Source organism: Echinops telfairi, unplaced genomic scaffold (genome assembly GCF_000313985.2).
Source record: "Echinops telfairi isolate 266 unplaced genomic scaffold, ASM31398v2 ScPeMD7_31;HRSCAF=116, whole genome shotgun sequence".
In the NCBI taxonomy this organism is placed as follows: Eukaryota; Metazoa; Chordata; class Mammalia; order Afrosoricida; family Tenrecidae; genus Echinops; species Echinops telfairi.
In genome coordinates, this window is record NW_022103928.1 from 58790030 (window position 1) to 58809237 (window position 19208).

The following is a 19208-nucleotide window of genomic DNA, read 5'->3' on the forward strand; positions in this document are numbered from 1 at the left end:
CGCACCATCTAATGATAGGCTGTCACATAACATATTAGGGATGCAGAGAGAGTAGCACAGATGGCAGAGTGTGACATGTCTTCCTTGATATGACCGACTTAGAGTGCTACGTAAAAGGCACAGCTTACGCGGTCTAGAAAGGACCAGAAGAGTGTCTTATGTCTCAAGTAGGATGTAGGGATAGTTTTTCATGACACAAACTTGGCAGCTTGTATTTCTTGCGTCGATAGAATTTATAGTACTCTGATTTTCTGCCTGAAGCTTATTTAGGCAGTTGCACACATAAAGCAACATGTGATTGCTAATAACCTTTAAGGAAGAAACAGTAACTTTATTTGAACATTAGCATCATGTGAAATATGATTCCCTCCCTTTCCATTGAAATCTAAGCTTCCAAGTTGTTTTCCTGATAGTATAAATACCAATTTAACTTCAGTCGTTCGTTATTTATATTTAAATTCTGTGTGCATGGTGTTCAGAAAGGAAAGAGGTGGTGTTCATAAGCTCCTTCCTCCTGGCATCTTTCGCAGCCTCAAATTCAAGGGTGGGTTTTTTCTTTTTCTTTACAGTGCTTAATATCCGCATATGAATACCATTTATACATATTGCTGGTTGAAGATTATTTGTTTAATAGTAAAAATGAACGTTGTTTATTGACATTTTACAGACTAGGAAATAAGACATAAAAAATAAAACCATTTTCAGGTTCACTTTAGCCCGTTGTGAGGGTCGTCACATTGTGGGCCAGAAAGATAATATCTGACAGAGTCCAAAGCAGATGTCCGTTCACATGAGGGGTAAACGTAGTTCATTCAAAGGCAGACCTTCTGTGGATTGAAAAACCACAGTCTGATAATGCCAGGATTTAAACATCGAGTTAAATGAATAAATTCACTGTACGCAGTAGCCGTATTTTAGGAGGTCAGACATTTAGGAATAATATGTATACCGGGACGTGGCAGGTTGCTGTAATTAAGCTTTTTAAGTTGGGAAAGCGCCTTCCTCTTGGCCTTGGCATCGTCAGTACGGTTGGTTGTGCATGCTCAGCCCTAGAATCAGTTGAGAAACAAAAAGACCGCCTGTGCTGTTGCAGTAACTTTATATGTCTAAAACTTTGTGACGTACGTTCGTACTATTTTGTGTAAATAAATTTCAGGGGAGGCTTATAAAATAACCAGTTTTCAAAAAGTTTGCGTTTGTGGGAAAGAGATAATGGACGTGTGAAGTTGTCAAGGCCATGCGCGGTGGCTCACATTATTAGAGAGATACTGTTAGAGATGGTACTGTGTACTTTTAGTGTTAGCAAACGGGATTCTCCGAGTGTGTGCGCATGGACAGGTTTCAGCAAAGGTCTTAGAATGAGACTGGGAAGCAAGACCTGGCAACCCACATCAGAAAAACCGGCCGCTGAAAACCCTGTGGCTCACAATGGTTGATCCCATCGAGTGGGGCTGACTCGGTGACAGCTAACCCCACACACACACTACCTCTGAAATATATGTACTGTTTTTACTAAGAGTTGTGAAGGATTTCTCGAAGTCAAACACCGTTTTCTTGTGTTTTGCCCCTGGAACTCAGTACCATACGGGTAAGAAATAATATGCATCATTAAGAGTATGAGGCTGGTCTTTTGTGGGAAGGGGAAAGTTTGATGTGGGGGACAAAGCAGGGTCTGGGGACAAGGTGGCTGGTGTGGGGACTTAACCTTGCTCCTGTGACTCAGATTGCACCTACACAGATACCAACTATCTGCTTGTCAGGAACGCCCGACGGATCCGTCCAGTGGTGGGATGGGAAGCTTCCTTCTGCCCTGTCACGCACAAGTCCTCAAAGGCCCCTCCTGGTCTCCGTGGACCTTTTTGTCTTCATGACCTTTGGCTGCTCCTCTGGTTTTTTGCCACTCTTCTATCCAGCTCTTCAGGGCTGGAAGACAGTTGCCGGTGAGGCCCTGACGTAGTGGGAAGAGATGCCCTCTGCTCCCTCCAGTGTCCGCCCAGGAAAACCAGACTTGAGCTATTGGGGCAGAGGGTGGAGAGGAAGTTTGAAAGGGACTTACTGTTTCTCTCAAACCCTACCTGCCTTTTTCTAGCCTGGGGCTTGCATAACCAAGGTGTGATTGTGTGGTGGAAGCATAGCATTGTGGTCCAGAATGCAGTGTCTGGATCCAGATTGTGTGGCTCCAGAGCCCTCTTTGGCCACTTGTGAGTGCTGCCTGTTTTTCTGTGCCCCCATTTCCCCATCTGTCAAATGGGAGTACTGATAGTACTAACCTCATAGATTTGTTGGGGAATTAAATAAACCTACCCACTCAGTCAGCATTGAACAGTGCTGTGTACACAGGAGGAACTGTGACTACTCACGCTCTTTTCTGACCCAAATCAACCCTTTTAATATTTTCCCTCATTATGAGAACTTGCAAGGTATAAAGAATTCTGTTCTTTTGCTTACCACTTGGTTTTGAAAATGCATGATTGTGCGAGAAAAAAAAGATTCCAATGTAAGTGAGAATTGTATTAAGGGAATCTTACGTATTTATATAACAAACCCATGACCTATGAGAATGAAAGCACCAGGTGATTGTGTATCATATAGTACATCTTTGCGGTTTTGTAAATTAGCATGTTAATTTTTTGGTTTTGTGACATTTGTCCTCGGATGTATGTAATACTCAGTCTTTAGTCAGCTATATAAAACTCAAGTCTATTGTGTTGTTTGTGTCAGAAAATGAGGCCTGTATATGACAATCTACTGACTGGACATCTGAGATTTCAGAAAATGATCCGCTGTAAGCCCTGCAAATGCCCTGTCCATCATGTGGAGATCCCTGGCATGACGCTATGCCCCTTATCAGAAAGTGGATTCTGTAACTTCTAGTAATTTGCTCTACATGCATATGACATTGCAGAGCTACTGAGAAGCGCGCATCAATAAATGCATGAATTGGGGGCCTCCTAACTTTTGAGTCTGAAAAATAGTGATTTCAGTGTGACTGTCACCAATGGAGTCGCACCTGCCTGTCCTTGCACCTGTCTAGGATACCCGGGGCGTCCAGCTCAGAGTGAATAGCCAGGGGACTGGTGTGCTTACTACTGCCCTGCTGAACAGAACCTGCTCATGTTTACCACGACTGACCAAGAGACGTAAGACAGTTTTGAAGAGCCTTAATATGTGAAATATAAAAGTACAGTGGTAGATAGCTACTTTTTCTGACTCTTTCCTTTGGCTTTCATTCTCTGGTTTGGATAGATATGTGAGCAGACAATTGTGACCACTTGCTATTTGCTTTAAGGTGATGTAGTGAAGTACCTTCATTCAGGACTGCTTTTGCTTCTCTTGTTGTCAGCATATTTTCTGCCTTTAAAGGTCTTTCACTTGAAACAAATACTTTTGAAGGTCTAGGATGGTGAAAGCTTGCAGCAGGAATTGGCTTCCCATCCAGCAGCTCGTACAGGCCAGTCTGACATTGCTTTGCTGCATTCCCTACAGTGTGTCAGCACGCTCTCCCCATCACCTTGAGCTCCATGTTTCTGCCTGGTGATTGTTTTCTTCCTGGTGGGCAATACTGCACGTTTGTTCTCCTAGTTGATTATTCTGTAGAGCATGTCCCTCCTGGCCATTGTTGCTCATTTTATCAGCCTGTCTTTCATGGGGCTGAAAAGTTATCTCTGGGGATAGCTTCAGTTCTATTAGTTAGAAAGGTGTCTAAGAGTGTCGTCAGGGCTCCACCAGGCTCTGTAAGACCAGTAAGTCTGATCTCTTTTATGAATCTGAGTCTGTTATGCCCCTTTCTCCCATTCTCCCTGGTGTTTTCTCTTGTGATCCCGGTCAGAGCCATTAGTGGTGGTAGCTGGGCACCATGTAGTTTTCTGATCCTTTGAACTAATTGTTTCCTTGAACCTGTGTTTTGCTTTACGCCGTTTTCCACCTGACTGGGTGAGACAAAGAGTTGCACCTTAAGACTGGCCACTTGCCAGCCATGAAGACCCTAGTCACTCTTTACCACAGAATAGCATATAGAACATCGGCTTTGTGGACTGCGTGATGCCAGCTGACCCAGAAGTCAAACCAAGAAATCGGCTCACTTCCGGTTTGAGTTCCATGGGTCAGATCTGAGCTGGAGCGATCTTCTGACTCGCATTACTTCGGGGGCTGATGATCCCAAGATTGACAGGAGCACCATAAGCTACGGAGAGAGGTGGGATGCATCCAATGTCAGCTGCAACTGCAGAAGCTAATGAATCCCAGCTTGACAGATCACATGGCAGGCCACCAATGGCTGGCTCCTGGGTTGACAGGCAACATGACTGGCCATTGGCGTCCACAGAGCTGGAGGTTGGTGAGCCAGATGCAGCATTCAGACCCAGCAAAACCCCACTGCATTTATTTGTAAAGAAAGTAGGCCACACCACCAAGGGAACTTCCTTTCAATTGATTGCACCAGCTCTGTAACCGGAGTAAAAGGGTTGCCTCCACCCTAATCGTCCAACTGCTTAAGTACCCACAGCGGATTCCACTATGTAGCTGATTATATTGTTAGACCATATAGGATATTATATGGGGCAATTCGAAGCCTCAGCTGCCAAACCACTGAGAATCCTGGCCCAGCTAAATGGACACAAAAATCTTAACTATATCACAGTTTCTAATTATTTCATTACTATTTCTTTTGGTATATGTGTCGGAGGTGGGGAATCATTGTTAATGGGATTGTCGTCAGAATTCTCTGTTAGTGTAGAGGAATCGGAGATATATAATTCCCATATCATACAAATCAATAGTACAATCATATTTAGGAGCTGCGCAGTCATTACCACAATCAATTTTAGAACATTTTTTAAAAATTGTTTTATTAGGGGCTCATACAGCTCTTATCACAATCCATACATTCATCAATTGTGTAAAGCATATCTGTACATTCATTGCCCTCATCATTCTTAAAACATCTGCTTGCCACCTAAGCCCCTGGCATCAGCTCCTCATTTTTTCCACTCCCTCCCCATTCCCCCTCCCTCATGAACCCTTGATAATTTATAAATTATTATTTTGTCATATCTTGCCCTGTCTGACGTCTCCTTTCTTTTTTCTTATACTTATGATCTCATCTTCCCCTAGCCTCCCTAGCCATAGTCTTAAGAAACTACTAAACCAGTTGTTGTCTCTATAAATTTTCTTATCCTAGATTTCATATACAGAAAAACACACCCTTGCCCAACCCCCACCAAGTAACAAAATAAAACAGGAAAACCTCAATGGAGAAGAAAGAAAAGATTAAAAGCTGGGACAAACTTAAGGGTCAAAATGATAAGGTGTTATATTTTACCCTAACTCCATCTCCAATAGACTACTTTCTAATGCAGTCTTTCTGAGAGCAAGGCTATTCACATCTCAGATCTATGGTCAGAGGGGATTCAACAGAGGGACCCTGCAAGTGGATTTTGGGCTTTCACTGTTTAGGTAGTTAGTTTATTGTGCCAGCCTGACTGATAAACAACATGTGGGATTAATTGAAGGGTGGAGAGATGGCTTGGTGAGCCTCGCCTTTCTTGTCTCTCGCTCTTTGATCATCGGACCAGTGTGCGGCTGCCTTGCTTGTTCTGTGCCTCAATTTGCTACACTGCCTGTGGGACACCTAACCTGTGGACTGTGTCGCTGTAATTTGAGGTTCCTTCAAGACCTGCTTCACCACACAATTGGAATTTACATCTCTTGAGCTGGGGACTGACTGTTGGGGACCTGCCTTGCTGTTGGCTGCCGGTGCCCGGAGAATCTGAATCTCTCTACAGAGGACTACCTGGCGGCCCTCAAGACTGGAAGGACTGCCAGTGCCTCACAACTAACACATTTGAATTGTACTGAGCCATTTGTACTGCTTTATAATTTAACTGTTTATTTCTTGTGTTATATATCTATCCATCTGTATAACTGCTTTATAATTTAACTGTTTATTTCTTGTGTTATCTATCTATCTATCTGTATAACTGCTTTATAATTTAACTGTTTATTTCTTGTGTTATATATCTATCTGTATAACTGCTTTATAATTTAACTGTTTACTTCTTGTGTTATCTATATAAATATATATATATATAGATATATATATAAAATTATTAGCAATATGGTTTTATCTCTCTAGAGAACCCTGTCTAACACAACTGTCATCTGTAGCCTTCTAAGAACTGGGTGCTCAGAATTTAAGCTCTTACACAGCTCCCTCCTCTGGTTTTAGCTTTCTGTATTTACTGTCCTTGAATCACACAGGCTGATGTGCTGCTTCCGATGGAATTTTTTTTGTATGTTGATCTTGTGATCTCACACTTTGCTAAATCCTTCTATTCCAGTAGCTTTGCTGTAGAATCAATGAAATATCTGTGCATAGGATCATGTTATCCGTAAACAGGAATAGTTTTTATCTTTTTAATTTGTATACCCTTTACTTCTCTTTGCCTGTCTTATTGCTCTAGCTATTCCAATATGACATTGAATAAAGAGTAGTGATAAAGGGCACCCTTACCTGGCTCCCTTTTGTATGGGGTGTGCTTTTCGCCTCCCATTAAGACCCGTGCTGGCTGTTTTGTGTAAATGCTCTGTAATGTGTTGAGGAATCTCGTCTATTTGCTGACGGTTTTCATCAGGAATGGATGCTGGGCTTTATCAAATGACTCTTCTGTGTCATTGGAGAGGATTGCCGTATACACCTGTGTATAAGTCGAGTTTTTCAGCACATTTTTATTGCAGTTTTTGTGGTAAATTAGGTGCCTTGGCTGATAATTGGGTCGGCTTATACTCGAGTACATATGGTATGTGATTCTTTTCCTTTACGTGGAGAATTGAGTTGTTTTTCAAATGCTGAACTGTCATGTTGAACTGGCCATTATGTATTACTTTTGAATATGCTGTGCATGTTCTTTGCTGGGTTTGTGGAACTTCTCCGCATCTGCTTTCATCAGGATTGTGGGTGTGTGGTGTTCTTTTTCAGTTCCGCCTGCCTGGCCTTGCCGTCAGGGTGATGCTGCCCTCAGAGTGAGTTTGGGCGTTTTTCTTCCTTTTCTGTGTTCTGGGATACTGTGATGGGATTGGTTGTGTTAACGCTTCTCGATGTTTGGTAGAATTCTCCAGTGAAGCATTTGGGCCAGGTTTTATTTCTGTTGGGTGTTGAAGTCAGATTTAAATTTTAATTGTTCTATTAGTTGTTTAATCAATGTTTTAGGATTATTTTTTCAAAATACCTTTCATAAGTAATACAGACAGAATGACCATAAAAAAACGTGGGCAAACACATAGGATATGTGTAGGAATCTGATAATTGCTGGTGTATTGTTAAGTTTATAAGGCATAAAGCCCATTAAGAACAAAGTTCCTAAAAATCTTTTCTTTTTACTATATTATGAAATTTCCTCAGAGTGTTGAACAGATGTGGGTTGTTTATAAAGAAACTATTGTGTGAGGAGAATACGAGCCTTTATTATAGGTTGTCTTGTTTGTTTTTAATGCTGAGGGTTTTCTGTTCTGGTGGTTTTCCCTCCTAATTAGTTTTCAAGCTCTCTAGAGGCCTTTTTGTTTCTGCTGCGTACACGTACACTTTCTTTTTAGACCACGAGCTCAATGCAGTCTAATAGTTGCCTGTAATAGTTGCCTAGTAATTTTGAAACATTTAAAATACCTTTTTTCCCTCCTTGGCTTTCCAAGATGAGGAAGCAGTTGAGTGTGGTAGGTGAACTTTTTTTCCTCAGATGAAACATTTACTGCTTTAGTCATGCACATTTAATCTGTACACTTAATCATTCTCTTTCCCTTTTTCTTCCGTGCTTCTCAGAGGAAATCGAAGGTACATGTATGTCTGAAAGCTCCCCTGCAAACTCGCGTGCACTGAGGTGGATTAAGTTGAATACTGTCGCACTGCCCAGAGACTCCTACATTGGTTACAGCGTGCACTTTATAAAATGATCTCATTACACACGCAGAGTTTCTGTCATGACCTACCAGTACCAAAAATCATGGTTGAACTTTGTTTTAGGAAGAAATTTACTGGTTTTTTTTTTCTTATCACGTAGTAAAAAGATAGAAAGTAATCTGAAACAATACATTATTATGTTTATGTCAGTCAATAGTCTCAGATATAACTGAATAAAGAATGTAATACTATTGAAATATATTAACATATTTTAACATAGGATTTATAGGAGCTATTTCTGCTAGTTGATTCTTGTCCAGTATGTGCTATTAGTTTCCACAACTATGTGCGTGTATTTATATATCTGTATCTACCTACCTACATACCTGTCTGCCTATATCATCTTTAGGTAGATACCATATATACCTGAATATAAGCCAACCCGAATATCAGCCAAGGCACCTAATTTTACCACAAAAACCGGATAAAGAATGTGCTGAAAAACTCGGCTTTACGAGTATATACAGATAGAGATAAGTGATTAGAGACCTAAAGTAATAAATAATCCACACTTTGGGTTTTTTTTTAAATCTATTGCATTTTAATTTGAGTCTGAAGTATTTAATAGCCCAGTATTTATTTTTAGAGTGTTCTCATTTGGGCTAGTCTTTTTTTTTTATTGAAATATACAGCTCCTTCCTGACACAGAATCCCTTCCAATCTAGAGATGGGAGGGTATGTCTTAGTCCTGGCCTTTCTGTCTAACCCAGTGAGCCCAAATAAGTGCTGAGTTTCATACAGCATCAGAGAGCCTGACTTGTCAATAGAAATTTGGGGACCAGTCAAGCCATGAATTTCTCAACTGTGAAAAACAGATGTCCTTCAGACAAATCTTCCATCGTTTTGTTGGAATTGCATTGAGGAGCCTGTGGTGGTGGTTGGTGGTGGTGGTGGGGAACCCTGCATGGTGTTTTAAAGTAATCATTGTAAACTTAAATATAAAACGGCACGTTTTATGTTTAAGAGTGGCATTGTCAGGGCTGTGCCATGCTGTGCTTTAACCTAATTGTGTTAAGTAGTTTATTTTCTTTTTTGCACCTATGGCTGGGCTTCTAACGGTTCTGCTTTATTTCTTGGCTCTTGTTCTGTATGCTTTTACACTCCATCCAGAAGATGCTGACTATGCTGGTAACAACAGTGGAGCCTCTATAGGTGAGCAATGGGTTATGGAAGAGGATTGACTTCATTCTGTTGCTATCTTCAAAATTATGATGCTGTTTTAGATTAAATCAGCATATTTTCATTTGCATGCTCGGTGATCCGGCAGGGGTAGCATGAACCGATGTAGTAAACAGGCTCAGTGGGTTGGACACAAAGGGTTTCATAAAAGCTTTGGTTAATATACACGAAGCATCCTGATGTCACATGTTTGTAAATCATTATGTTTCTTGAGAGTGGAGGGAAAAAGAAGCCAATTTGTGCCACTTAGTTTTACTCAAGTAAGTGTCTGGACATTGAGAAATTATCTGGTTAACTGTGAATTATCAAAAGCCTCTAGAAACCCTTTTCCCTAAATAATGACTTATTTCCTTTATGATTTGTTACACATATATTAAACTCACTGCTATTGAGTCAGTGCCAACTCATAGTGCCTTTCAGGACGGGAGAATTGCCCCTTTGAGTTTCCAAGACCTTGTCTCTTTGCAGAAGTAGAAGCCCCAGCTTTCCCCTGCAGGTGGCTAGTGATTTCATATAGACCCACTACCATAACCCCGAAGAGAACTGTGCTACATGTAACCTGTACATAGACCAAGACGCATTCATCTGAACACAACCAGCATGTGTGATACAGCATGATTTAAAATCAGCAAAGGTGTGTCAGGGTTGTATCCTTTCATCATGCCCAATTCCATCTGTGTGGCGAGCAAATAATCCAAGAAGCTGGAGACCCTGAAGAAAAATGCCGCCTCAGGATTGGAAGAAGATGTCGTTAACAACCTGTGATACCCAGATGACACAATCCTGCTTGCTGAGCGGGAAGAGGCCTTGAGTGGAAGCATGTATGGATGAAGCTCAATGGCCACAGCCTTCAATCTGGGTTATATACATAATCTTACAGAAAGTAAACAGAAATCCTCCCAACTGGACCAGTAAGAACAGAGCGGTAAATGGAGACAAGATGGAGGTCGTGCAGCATTTCGTTCACGTGGATCTACAATCAATGCCCATGGAAGCAGCAGCCAGGAAATGACCTGGCACATTGCATTGGGAAAATCTGCAGGAGACATCTTTGCAAGTGTTAAAGAATAAAGACATTACTTTGAGGATAAAAAGGCATCCGACCCAAGACATGACATTTTTTGACTGCTTCATGTGCACGTGAAAGATGGACAGTTAATGAGGAAAGTGAGAGAAGAGCTGATGTCTTTGAATTATGGTGTCAGCAAGTACTGCTGAGTGTACCGTGGGCTACTTGGAGATCAAACAACTCTATTTTGGAAGAAATCCCTCCTGAATACCCCTGCGAAGCGAGGATGGCAGACGTCGTCTCATGCCGTTCAGACATGCGTGTGACTAGGAGAGACCGGTATCTGGAAGGTCATCATGCTTGGTAAATAAGTGGGTCAGCAAAAGAGAGTCCCGGGATGCAGCGGTGGGCTCGACCCTCATGTGGACGGCACAGGACTGGGCAGCGCCGCTGTGGATTAGAGCAGATCTCAGGGCCCCTCACACCAAGAGCAGCGTGGTGACCTTGCTCATCCAACTGGAAAGGAAAACCTCCCAGGGTGGAGGTGGGTCCTTTCTGTCGTCTTCTGCCCTGGCCACGTGTAGGCGTACTGACAAGTTCTCTACCATCAGTCTTGAAGGAAAAAATATTGTGAAAATAGAGTTTTAGAGAGTAACTATAGCCTCATTTTTTTATTAATATTTATGTAGATGATTTAGTTACGGAAATAATGTCCCTGAATATGATCTTTTCTACTTTATATGTATTAAATATTACCAAATACTAATTATAGGAGCCCTGGTGGTATAGTGGTTCGGAGTTGGGCTGCAATCTGCATGGTTGGCAGTTCAAAACCACTGACAGCTGCCGGAGAAATACTGGGCTCTTTACTTGCATCAACATTTAGTCTCGGAAACCCACAGAGGGTCGCTGCGAGTCAGGACCTACTCAATGGCCGTGAGTGAGCAACTATACTGTAAGATTAGCAAATAAGATCCGTTTTATAAAGAGAAAACAGAGGCCCAGACGGTGCAAAGGAATTGTCTCAGTATTCGCAGAGAGTAAATAGTGTAGCCACGATTCAAATCCAGATCTGTGTAGACACACACCACCTATGCGCCATCTTTTGCAATCTGCTACTTTATAGTTTTTAGTTTTATTATGAGACCAAAAAGAAAACAGAGCTCTAGGCAGAAATCAGGAGTTAGTATTTCACGTGTAGGCTAGAGAAACGAATTTAGCAGGAGGGGATGGAATGGAGAGAGGGAGGTTCCAACATCATCAATTCATTTTTAGCCACTTCAGAGCAGTACAGCGTGCCAGATACTGTGTGTCACCTGCCACCACCCCTTCGGTCCCTGGAAATGGTACTGCTTCTTCTGAGTCTAGTCAGCTGAGGTGCCCTGATCTGCGTCAGATGGGTGCATCTTTGGAGTTGGGTGGTAGAGCACACAGACCTTTGGCAGCGTGATGGGTTTGAGGTCTCAGCTGGACCAAATTGTTCTGTGCTCCATGGGGTCTTTCACCTTCTCGGAAAGTAGCTTCTCTCGTGGTCTCAGGATCCGAGGGAGCCACCCCCAGTGTCTTAAGTTTGAAATGTCTGTTGCATCACATTTGCTGGTGCCGGATTGACCGAAACGGGAGCCATGACTGAGCCAGAGGTAGTCCTGGTGGGAGGAACCTTCCCTGAGAGCGAGGCTACAGAGAGAAGTGAATCAATGGGCTGGCGGGGAGAGAGCGCACTACTGCACCCGTGTCCCTGTCTCAGACATAGAGGGACCGACTCGTCTGACTTACAGACTCCTTGTCGTGCAGATGCGGTGTGTGTCACATCTAAGAAAGCAGCATAAGACGGCAGGATGCAGGAGAGAAGGAGGCTTCTCAGCCCAAGGCCTGCCTGCTCATTCCTGTGACAGAGCCTAAGAGCTGGACTGGAGGGGTAGGTGGAATTAGAGCCAGCAGCCAAAGATGAAAATAGAAGCAATGGCTTAGAAAGACACGATGTCACAGAGCACCAGGCATATTTATTTATGTTTGGGTTCTACTAGTTGATAGGGTTGGACATTTAGTTCGCGACTTAATACTGTAAGATGTCAAATGCCCAGTAACTTGGACACGTGCTCATTTGGTCGCTTGAACCTGGCTGGTGCTGTCCGGGCGGTTCTAACTCGGGGCGACCCCTTGTGCAAGAGAAGAAAGCACCGCCCTTCCCTGTGCTGTCCAGCTCCACAGTTGTTGTCTTTAAGCCCATTGCTGCAGCCACTGTCAATCCAGCTCATTCAAGGGTGCCCCCCCTTTTTTGCAGACCCTCCAGTTTACCAAGCCTGATGTCTATTTCCAGGGACTGGCCTCACCTGCTAACACGTCCGAAGCATGTGAGACGGAGTCTCGCCATCCTCGCTCTGCGGAGCCTCGTGTCTGTCCTGCCCCCAAGACAGATGTGTCTGTTCACCTGGCAGCCACGTGGCTCTGGCTGCTCTGCAGTCACTAGAGAAATGCAAATCAAAACTGCAAGATACTGCTAGACCACTACTAGTGTGCGCATGATCTAAAAGACAGGCGATATAAATTATTGGCTAGGACCTGGAGAAATTAAAACCCTCATACATTCCTGGTGGAATCGTAAAATAGTGCAACTACTTTGAGAAACAATCTTGCAGTTCCTCAAACGTCAAACATAAGAGATTCAGCAATTCAGTTCTTAGGTAGAAGTTTTTAGAGAAATAAAAACATATGCCCATGCAAAACCTTTCAAATGAATGTTCTTAATTGATTTTTTCACAACATCAAAACAGTGGGAGCAACCTAAATGTCCATCACTTGATACATGGAGAAATAAATCCAATGTATTCGTACAGTGGAATATTGCACAGCTACATAAAGAAAGGAGGGAGGCACCGATGCTTTCTAGAACGTGAATGGCCCTTGAAAACATTGTGCTACATGAAGCCAGACACAACAGTCAATTATCATATGATTCTTCGTGTGTGAGATGTCGTCGTTGGCTAATCCAGTGACCAAAGATTGGTGACTGCAGGGCTGGTAGCACAGGTAGGGTTGCGTCACTGCTAACAGGAGGTGCGTTTCTTTGGAGGTGAGTGTGTTCTGAAGTCACGCAGATAGTCAGAACCACTGACTGTGCTATAAAAGGTGAGTTTTATATACATGGCTGGTCTATCAACAAAGAAATTGTTTGTGAAAAATGGTTGTGAGGACATCACATGAGGCAGATGTATCTCTCAAGATGAAACTCTTATTCTTCGCATGGACTCTGTTTTTAGGAGCCCCGGTGGTGTGGGGGTGACAAGGTGGATTGCTGACTGCAGGGTTTGAAACCACTATCTGCTCCTTGGGCAAAAAATGAGGCTGTCTATTGCTGTACAAAGTTATGGTCTCAGAAACCCACAGGGGCAATTATACCCTTCCTGTAGTCAGATTCAGCTCAATGGCAGTGAGTTTGGGATTTTGATAAACATCAGTATTTTGATAAACCTTTAGTATGGATTGCAACTCAATGTGAAGAAAACCAAAATCCTCACAAGCAGCAGCAACCTCATGATCAGCGGTTGAAGTTAAATATGTTGCTTGAAGAAAAGGTGGGCAGGTGTCAGGTACAGCCAGAAGACTCTTACAAGGCAAGGATGGAGAGGCTTTGTCTCTTGTCCTCAACATGTTAGCAGGAGAGAGACCAGGCTCTGGAGAAGGACATCATGTTTAAAAAAGTAGGGGGTCAGCAGGAAAGAGGAAGGCCCCCAACAAGATGGATTGGCATGGTGGCTGTAACAGAGGGCTCAAACACAAGAACAAGTGTGCTGGTGGTGCAGGACTGGGCGGTGTGAGCAGACCTGGCTTGCTGGTAGCTAACAACAAAGAAAGGGAATACTAAAATACTACAATTGGTTTTTACACTTGTGCATATGTCAGTTTATTCTGACATCTTAACATGCATCCTTAATTTTCTATTCTCTTTAAGTATATATAGGATCATGATTAAGTTGAGGCAAAAGATCATGATGTACAAGGGCCATCAATCATATGGTATTCTGCTATGCATTGAATCTGAGCAGGTACAGTTAACTTTTCAGATGTGTGGAGGTGCCACCTCCTTTGAAGAACATTCCCATGCACAGCATGGGTCTCAGTCCATCCTTGGCACATGGCATGTTTTTCTGGCTCCAAGACATCTCTAGCGTTTTTAAATAAGGGCACTTCCAATAATTATTTAGAAATTTCTGAAAACCTGGCCTGCTTAGAAATGTCCCCTTGCCTCTCACTCCACCTTCGTGTTCTGTGTTCCCTGAGTGCACAACAGGAAAGGGGCGGCACAGAAGTGCTTCATCCTACAGGCAGGATGCACTGGGACCAAGAATGGGACTGCCCAGGAGCCACTCACAGACCTGCGAATGCTGTAGCTCTAAAGTGGTCCAACAGCTCAGTGGGGTCGTTAGATTATTTCTACTTACTTGAAGGGTGTTAAGCACAAACCAGCATGTCTATGTAGCCCTTTTACTGATGACTGGTAACATGGTTTTTTTCCCCAAGAACATATGAGCTGTCATTTGTGTAGTACTCTTTCCCCGGTCCTGAACTGATTTCTTTTCCTAGCTTCCTTAACCTCAAGTTAGTGGAAGCATCATGCACCAGATGCTCGTGTTTGGAACAGAGTTATCACCGGTCCCTTATTGTGGCACTGCGGCCCACATGTAACTTCAGTCACCAACCCCAAACAGAAGCCCATTGCTGTTGAGTCAGTTTGGCCTACAGGACAGAGGTGAGCGACCTCACAGGGTATCCAAGGTTGTACATGTTTTCAGGTGGGTTTGAACCACCCACCTTCTTGTTTGCAGCTAGGTAGCTGTTTTAAACCCCCAGCGCTCCTTCCTTAATCACTACTTAGATTAAATTTCCCATCGGATAAGATTGGAATAGATCATTGAATCACCAAGTTCTGCTGATTTATCTCATTCTTTTTTTTACAGTTTAATTGGCATGTAATCTACATAACATGTAATTCAATCGTTCAATCCTATCAAGAAGAATTAATTGTACCATCACTACCACAGTCAGTTTCAGAATTCTTTTCTTTCACGGTTGAATCTCCTTTAGGAGGAGTTGTGCCGCCACAATCCCTTCTCGTCGTCCTGCTCTTGCATTAATTGCTTACTCCCGACATCCGCCCACCCTCCGTATCGCCCACCCACCACATCAGTACTTTACTCCGTGACATTCTTTCTACCACAGCCTTTGTTCCTGCTTTTTAAATTTCTCTTACTGCTCATTAAAAACAAAATGGAAACTCAACTGCCATCAGATGGCTTCTGACTAATGGTGACCCCACGGGAGAGAGTGGGACAGCCCGGTGATCCCCAGACAGGCCTCGGCTCTCTAAGCTCGCACTGCTGCTGACTGTGCTCAGCAGCCGGTGCCTAACCAACTATTCCACAGGGCTTCTGCCCTGCTTGCAGCAGGGTCCATGTATGAAAAATATTTCCCATGCCATGTTGTTCTAAATTGATGCCTTAGAAAGACATTATGATACTCCAATAATGTCAATTTTATAAGAATCATACTTGAAAACTAATAACAGTTGAAGGGGCTTCGTAAAGCTCATGGGAAAGTAGAATTGCAAGATAATGGAATTCCTCCCTGAACTTTCTGAAGCCCCCTTGTGTAATGAACGTGCAGGTGAACTGTGGTGTGGGTAGGACACTGAGTAATATGTGCATAGCATCTCTCTTGGAGGGCAGAGTATCAGTAATACAGGTCTGTTGCTACTTAAGGAGCCCTGGTGGCTGTGGGTTACGTTTTGGACTGCTAACTGAGAGGTTTGTGGGTCAAACTACCCAGCCTCTCTGCGGGAGAAAAACGGGTGGGAGGGGGGAGTACCCCGGACCGACCTGTGGTCTTGGAAACTGTGTGGAGCATTTTTGTTCTGTCCTGTGGGGTCCAGTGAGTTAGAATTGACTTGGAGGTAGTAGGCTTGGTTTGGGTTGGGGCCTGTTAATTATTGAGAAGGAAAAGCACCCATTGGCTGAGCAATGTAAATTGTGTGGTATTTGCATACAACATTATTATAATATGAAGGTAAATTGATCGTGTGCTATTTATATGAATTACTGAAAACATCTTTTAAAGTCAGATCCCTTTAAGTGAGGGTGCGTGTGTGTGTGTACATACAGTCTGCTCCCGTAAAGATCATATCCTTGAGAATCTTTTGCAGCAGCTCTACTCTGCCCTGCAGGGTCACTGTGAGTCACAATCAACTCATAGGCTTAGGTTTGGGTTTATAAATAAACATGTAATTTGTATATGCTACACTTATGTAAATGTTTCTACACACTGTACTGGACACACTTCTGACTCATCGTGACCCTGCATAGGGTTTCTGAAACGGAATCTTTATGGGTGCAGACAGCCTTATCTTCCTCCATGGAAGCAGCTGGTGAGTTTGAACTGCTGATCTTGAGGCTTGCAGCTCAGTGTTGATTCCACAGTAACACCAGGGCCCTCTCTATATAAGTGGAACAGTGAACTTCTTCCTATAGCTCTTGATGTCTCCACTTAGCTTTGGGATGGCACATTAGTCCAGTCTTAGTATGCGTTACATTTCAAAGTGCCACTGCTTCTCGACGGCACAGATTGAGAGAGCCTCCTTTTTCCTACTACAGTGCAGAATCGTTGACGGGAAGAAGGTTTTTTGTTGATTCCTGGGCTCAGTGTTGGGCCTCTAACCACAGAGTTGGTGGTTCAAACTCCCCAGCTAGTCCATCGCTTCTGGAAGGATTTACAGGCTCGACAACCCAAGGGAGCGGTTCTGCTTGGTTGCTGTGAGTCAGAACCAGCTCCACGGCGGTGGGCCTGCACAGATGGGTTCTGGTCAGTTCACTAAGGAGATCCTGTTAGAACCAACTCCGCAAGCACTGTTTACCATGTATGTTTTTAACATACTTTCTTGCCAGTGGCTCCCTGGAAACCACCATTTTTCCTCCATTTTTGCCCTGGCCGGAGTCCTTGGTACATTCTTCCACCACAAGATCTGTTCTGGGACTTCTGTAAGTAAGACCGTTCTTTCAGTTTAAATGGACTATTTGCCATAAAGCTGAGCAAAAGCGAAGCAAAGTGTTATCTTTTCAGTGTTTAGTTTGCCTACATGCCCTTTCTGTAGATTTCCCAATTCTGTTTCTGAAGCGTTCTCCTTGCCCTGTAAGTAAGCACTGCGTATGCTCAACAAATTATGCTGCATGTTTCAGAAGTTTAGTAAGCATTTCTACTGGGGCCAGTAGTTAATCATTTTAAAGACTGGTACATCGGTAAGTCCAGCTGTGACTAAATATGCAGTCTTAATATTTCCCTCCCAAAATAAAACTTATGTAAGGAACACATTTAGAAGCATTCTTTCAAAAGGGGTACAGGTTGTTTTTTTCTTGAAGAAGATAGGCCCTGCCTGCGTCTGTATAATTTCAACATGTCTGGAATTCTACTTGGAAAATTCTTTTCTTTTTTCCTGACAGAAAGAAGCCATCCCAGCCTGGAGACTTTCAGGTTGCATAGACTCAAAGGATACTTATACCAGGAAGCTTCAAAAAGTTCATGGAAAAATGCCATTATCTTTTAGTTCCATGTTTCCAGGAGCTTGTTGGCGCTCCCCTCTGTCGATCCAAATTGAAAATCCATTTTCCTCTCTCTTCAGGACCACATTTTTATATTCCACTTTTACGTGTACATACTGTTTCTCCCAGTTTTCCCAAGGACGAAGGAAAGAACTCCTTTCTTCACTAGTGGTTGGCAGAAAACGGGATTCCATGTCTCCTCTTTCTCTCTCTGGGCTTCCCCTCTGTTTTATAGTGATGCTGTGCTGTACGCTCTCAATAGCCCGTGGTTTCAGGAAGGCTTTTGAAGACAAGTCATTCTTTAATTGAAAATGGATATTTCATGCTGGCTACCCAGGTTTGACTTGGGCCATCCAGACTCTGGTTTTATGTTCAGCTTGAAAAGCACTGAAAAGTCCAAGGGTAGTTCTGGCAGTTGAACAATTCTTTGCCTTCTCGGAGCTCCACTGTGGAAGCGTCGAATGAGAGGAACGTTGCAGGGAGAGTGTTCTGAGTGTGTTCCAAAGCCGTTTCCTCCTTGTAGACAAAATTCCCGTGTGTGTGGCTGTTTACTCTAATTTGTGAGTTTGTTTTTTGTTTTGCATGTCTTTCTTCTAACCTTGTTTTATGAGATAAATACTGTTGGAAGCCCACTTGCCCTGCTACTTGGAATCTTGGTGGCTCTTACACGGTTTGGTATCGGCATGCCTTCTCAGGTAAGCCCCTGTCGACAGTGGTTCTTATTCTCGCTGGGTGCATCTTCCGGTTACCATACTCTGGGAACACTGTTTTAGTAGTCTTTGTGTCTTGGGACCATGTTACTGCAGACTTTTTGTATCTGTCTGATGTGATGCATGTCATTATAACAACACTGATGTGCTGTTTAACAAGTGTATGTGTGTGTGTATTTATGTATGGTCTTGGGGGGATATTTTGCTAGAAACCTAACATTGTATAATAATTCCTGACTGCTTAGATTTTATTAATGTCTACCTGACTTAAAAAAGAGAATCTTAAAAGATCATAAGCCCCATTTTTCTCTTAAAATTTTTTTTTAAATAATCATTTTATTAGGGGCTCATACAACTCATCACAATCTGTGCATACGTATTAAGTGGACTTGTTGAACCAGTTTGAGGTGCCCTGGTAATGTATCAGGTTCCACACTGGGTTGCTAACCACAAGGTCAGCAGTTCAAAACCACCAGCTGCTCTATGGGAATAAAGATCAGACTTTATTCTTCCCTCGAAGAATTACACTCAGAAAACTCACAGGGGGCAGTTCTGCTCTTCCTTATAGTCACTATGAGTCAGAATCTACTTGATGGCAATGAGTTTGGTTTTGGGTTTATTGAACCAATTAAATATTTGCTTGTTCAAGCTTATCCAGTGTTTGAAGATGCCTAAAATTATTTTCTTTTTTTTTTAAACATTTTATTAGGGGCTCATACAACTGTTATCCCAATCCATACACACATCAATTGTGTAAAGCGCATTTGTAC

The 19208-nt window shown here is 42.9% G+C and overlaps 1 protein-coding gene across 3 annotated transcripts in view; it reads left to right on the forward strand.

The window, feature by feature from the left end:
• The window catches only part of MPP7 (MAGUK p55 scaffold protein 7), a 151186-nt gene that overhangs the window by 92700 nt on the left and 39278 nt on the right, over positions 1–19208 (forward strand). Inside the window, exons 11-13 of one of the 3 annotated variants that reach the window (XM_045289877.1) lie at positions 7687–7707; positions 7814–7825; positions 9062–9103. The exons of 1 other annotated variant lie outside the window; for it this stretch is intronic. In XM_045289877.1, the coding sequence (XP_045145812.1) occupies positions 7687–7707; positions 7814–7825; positions 9062–9103 (75 nt within the window). The remainder of the gene's footprint in view (positions 1–7686; positions 7708–7813; positions 7826–9061; positions 9104–19208) is intronic. One more of the 3 variants, XM_045289878.1, reaches the window with a different exon arrangement.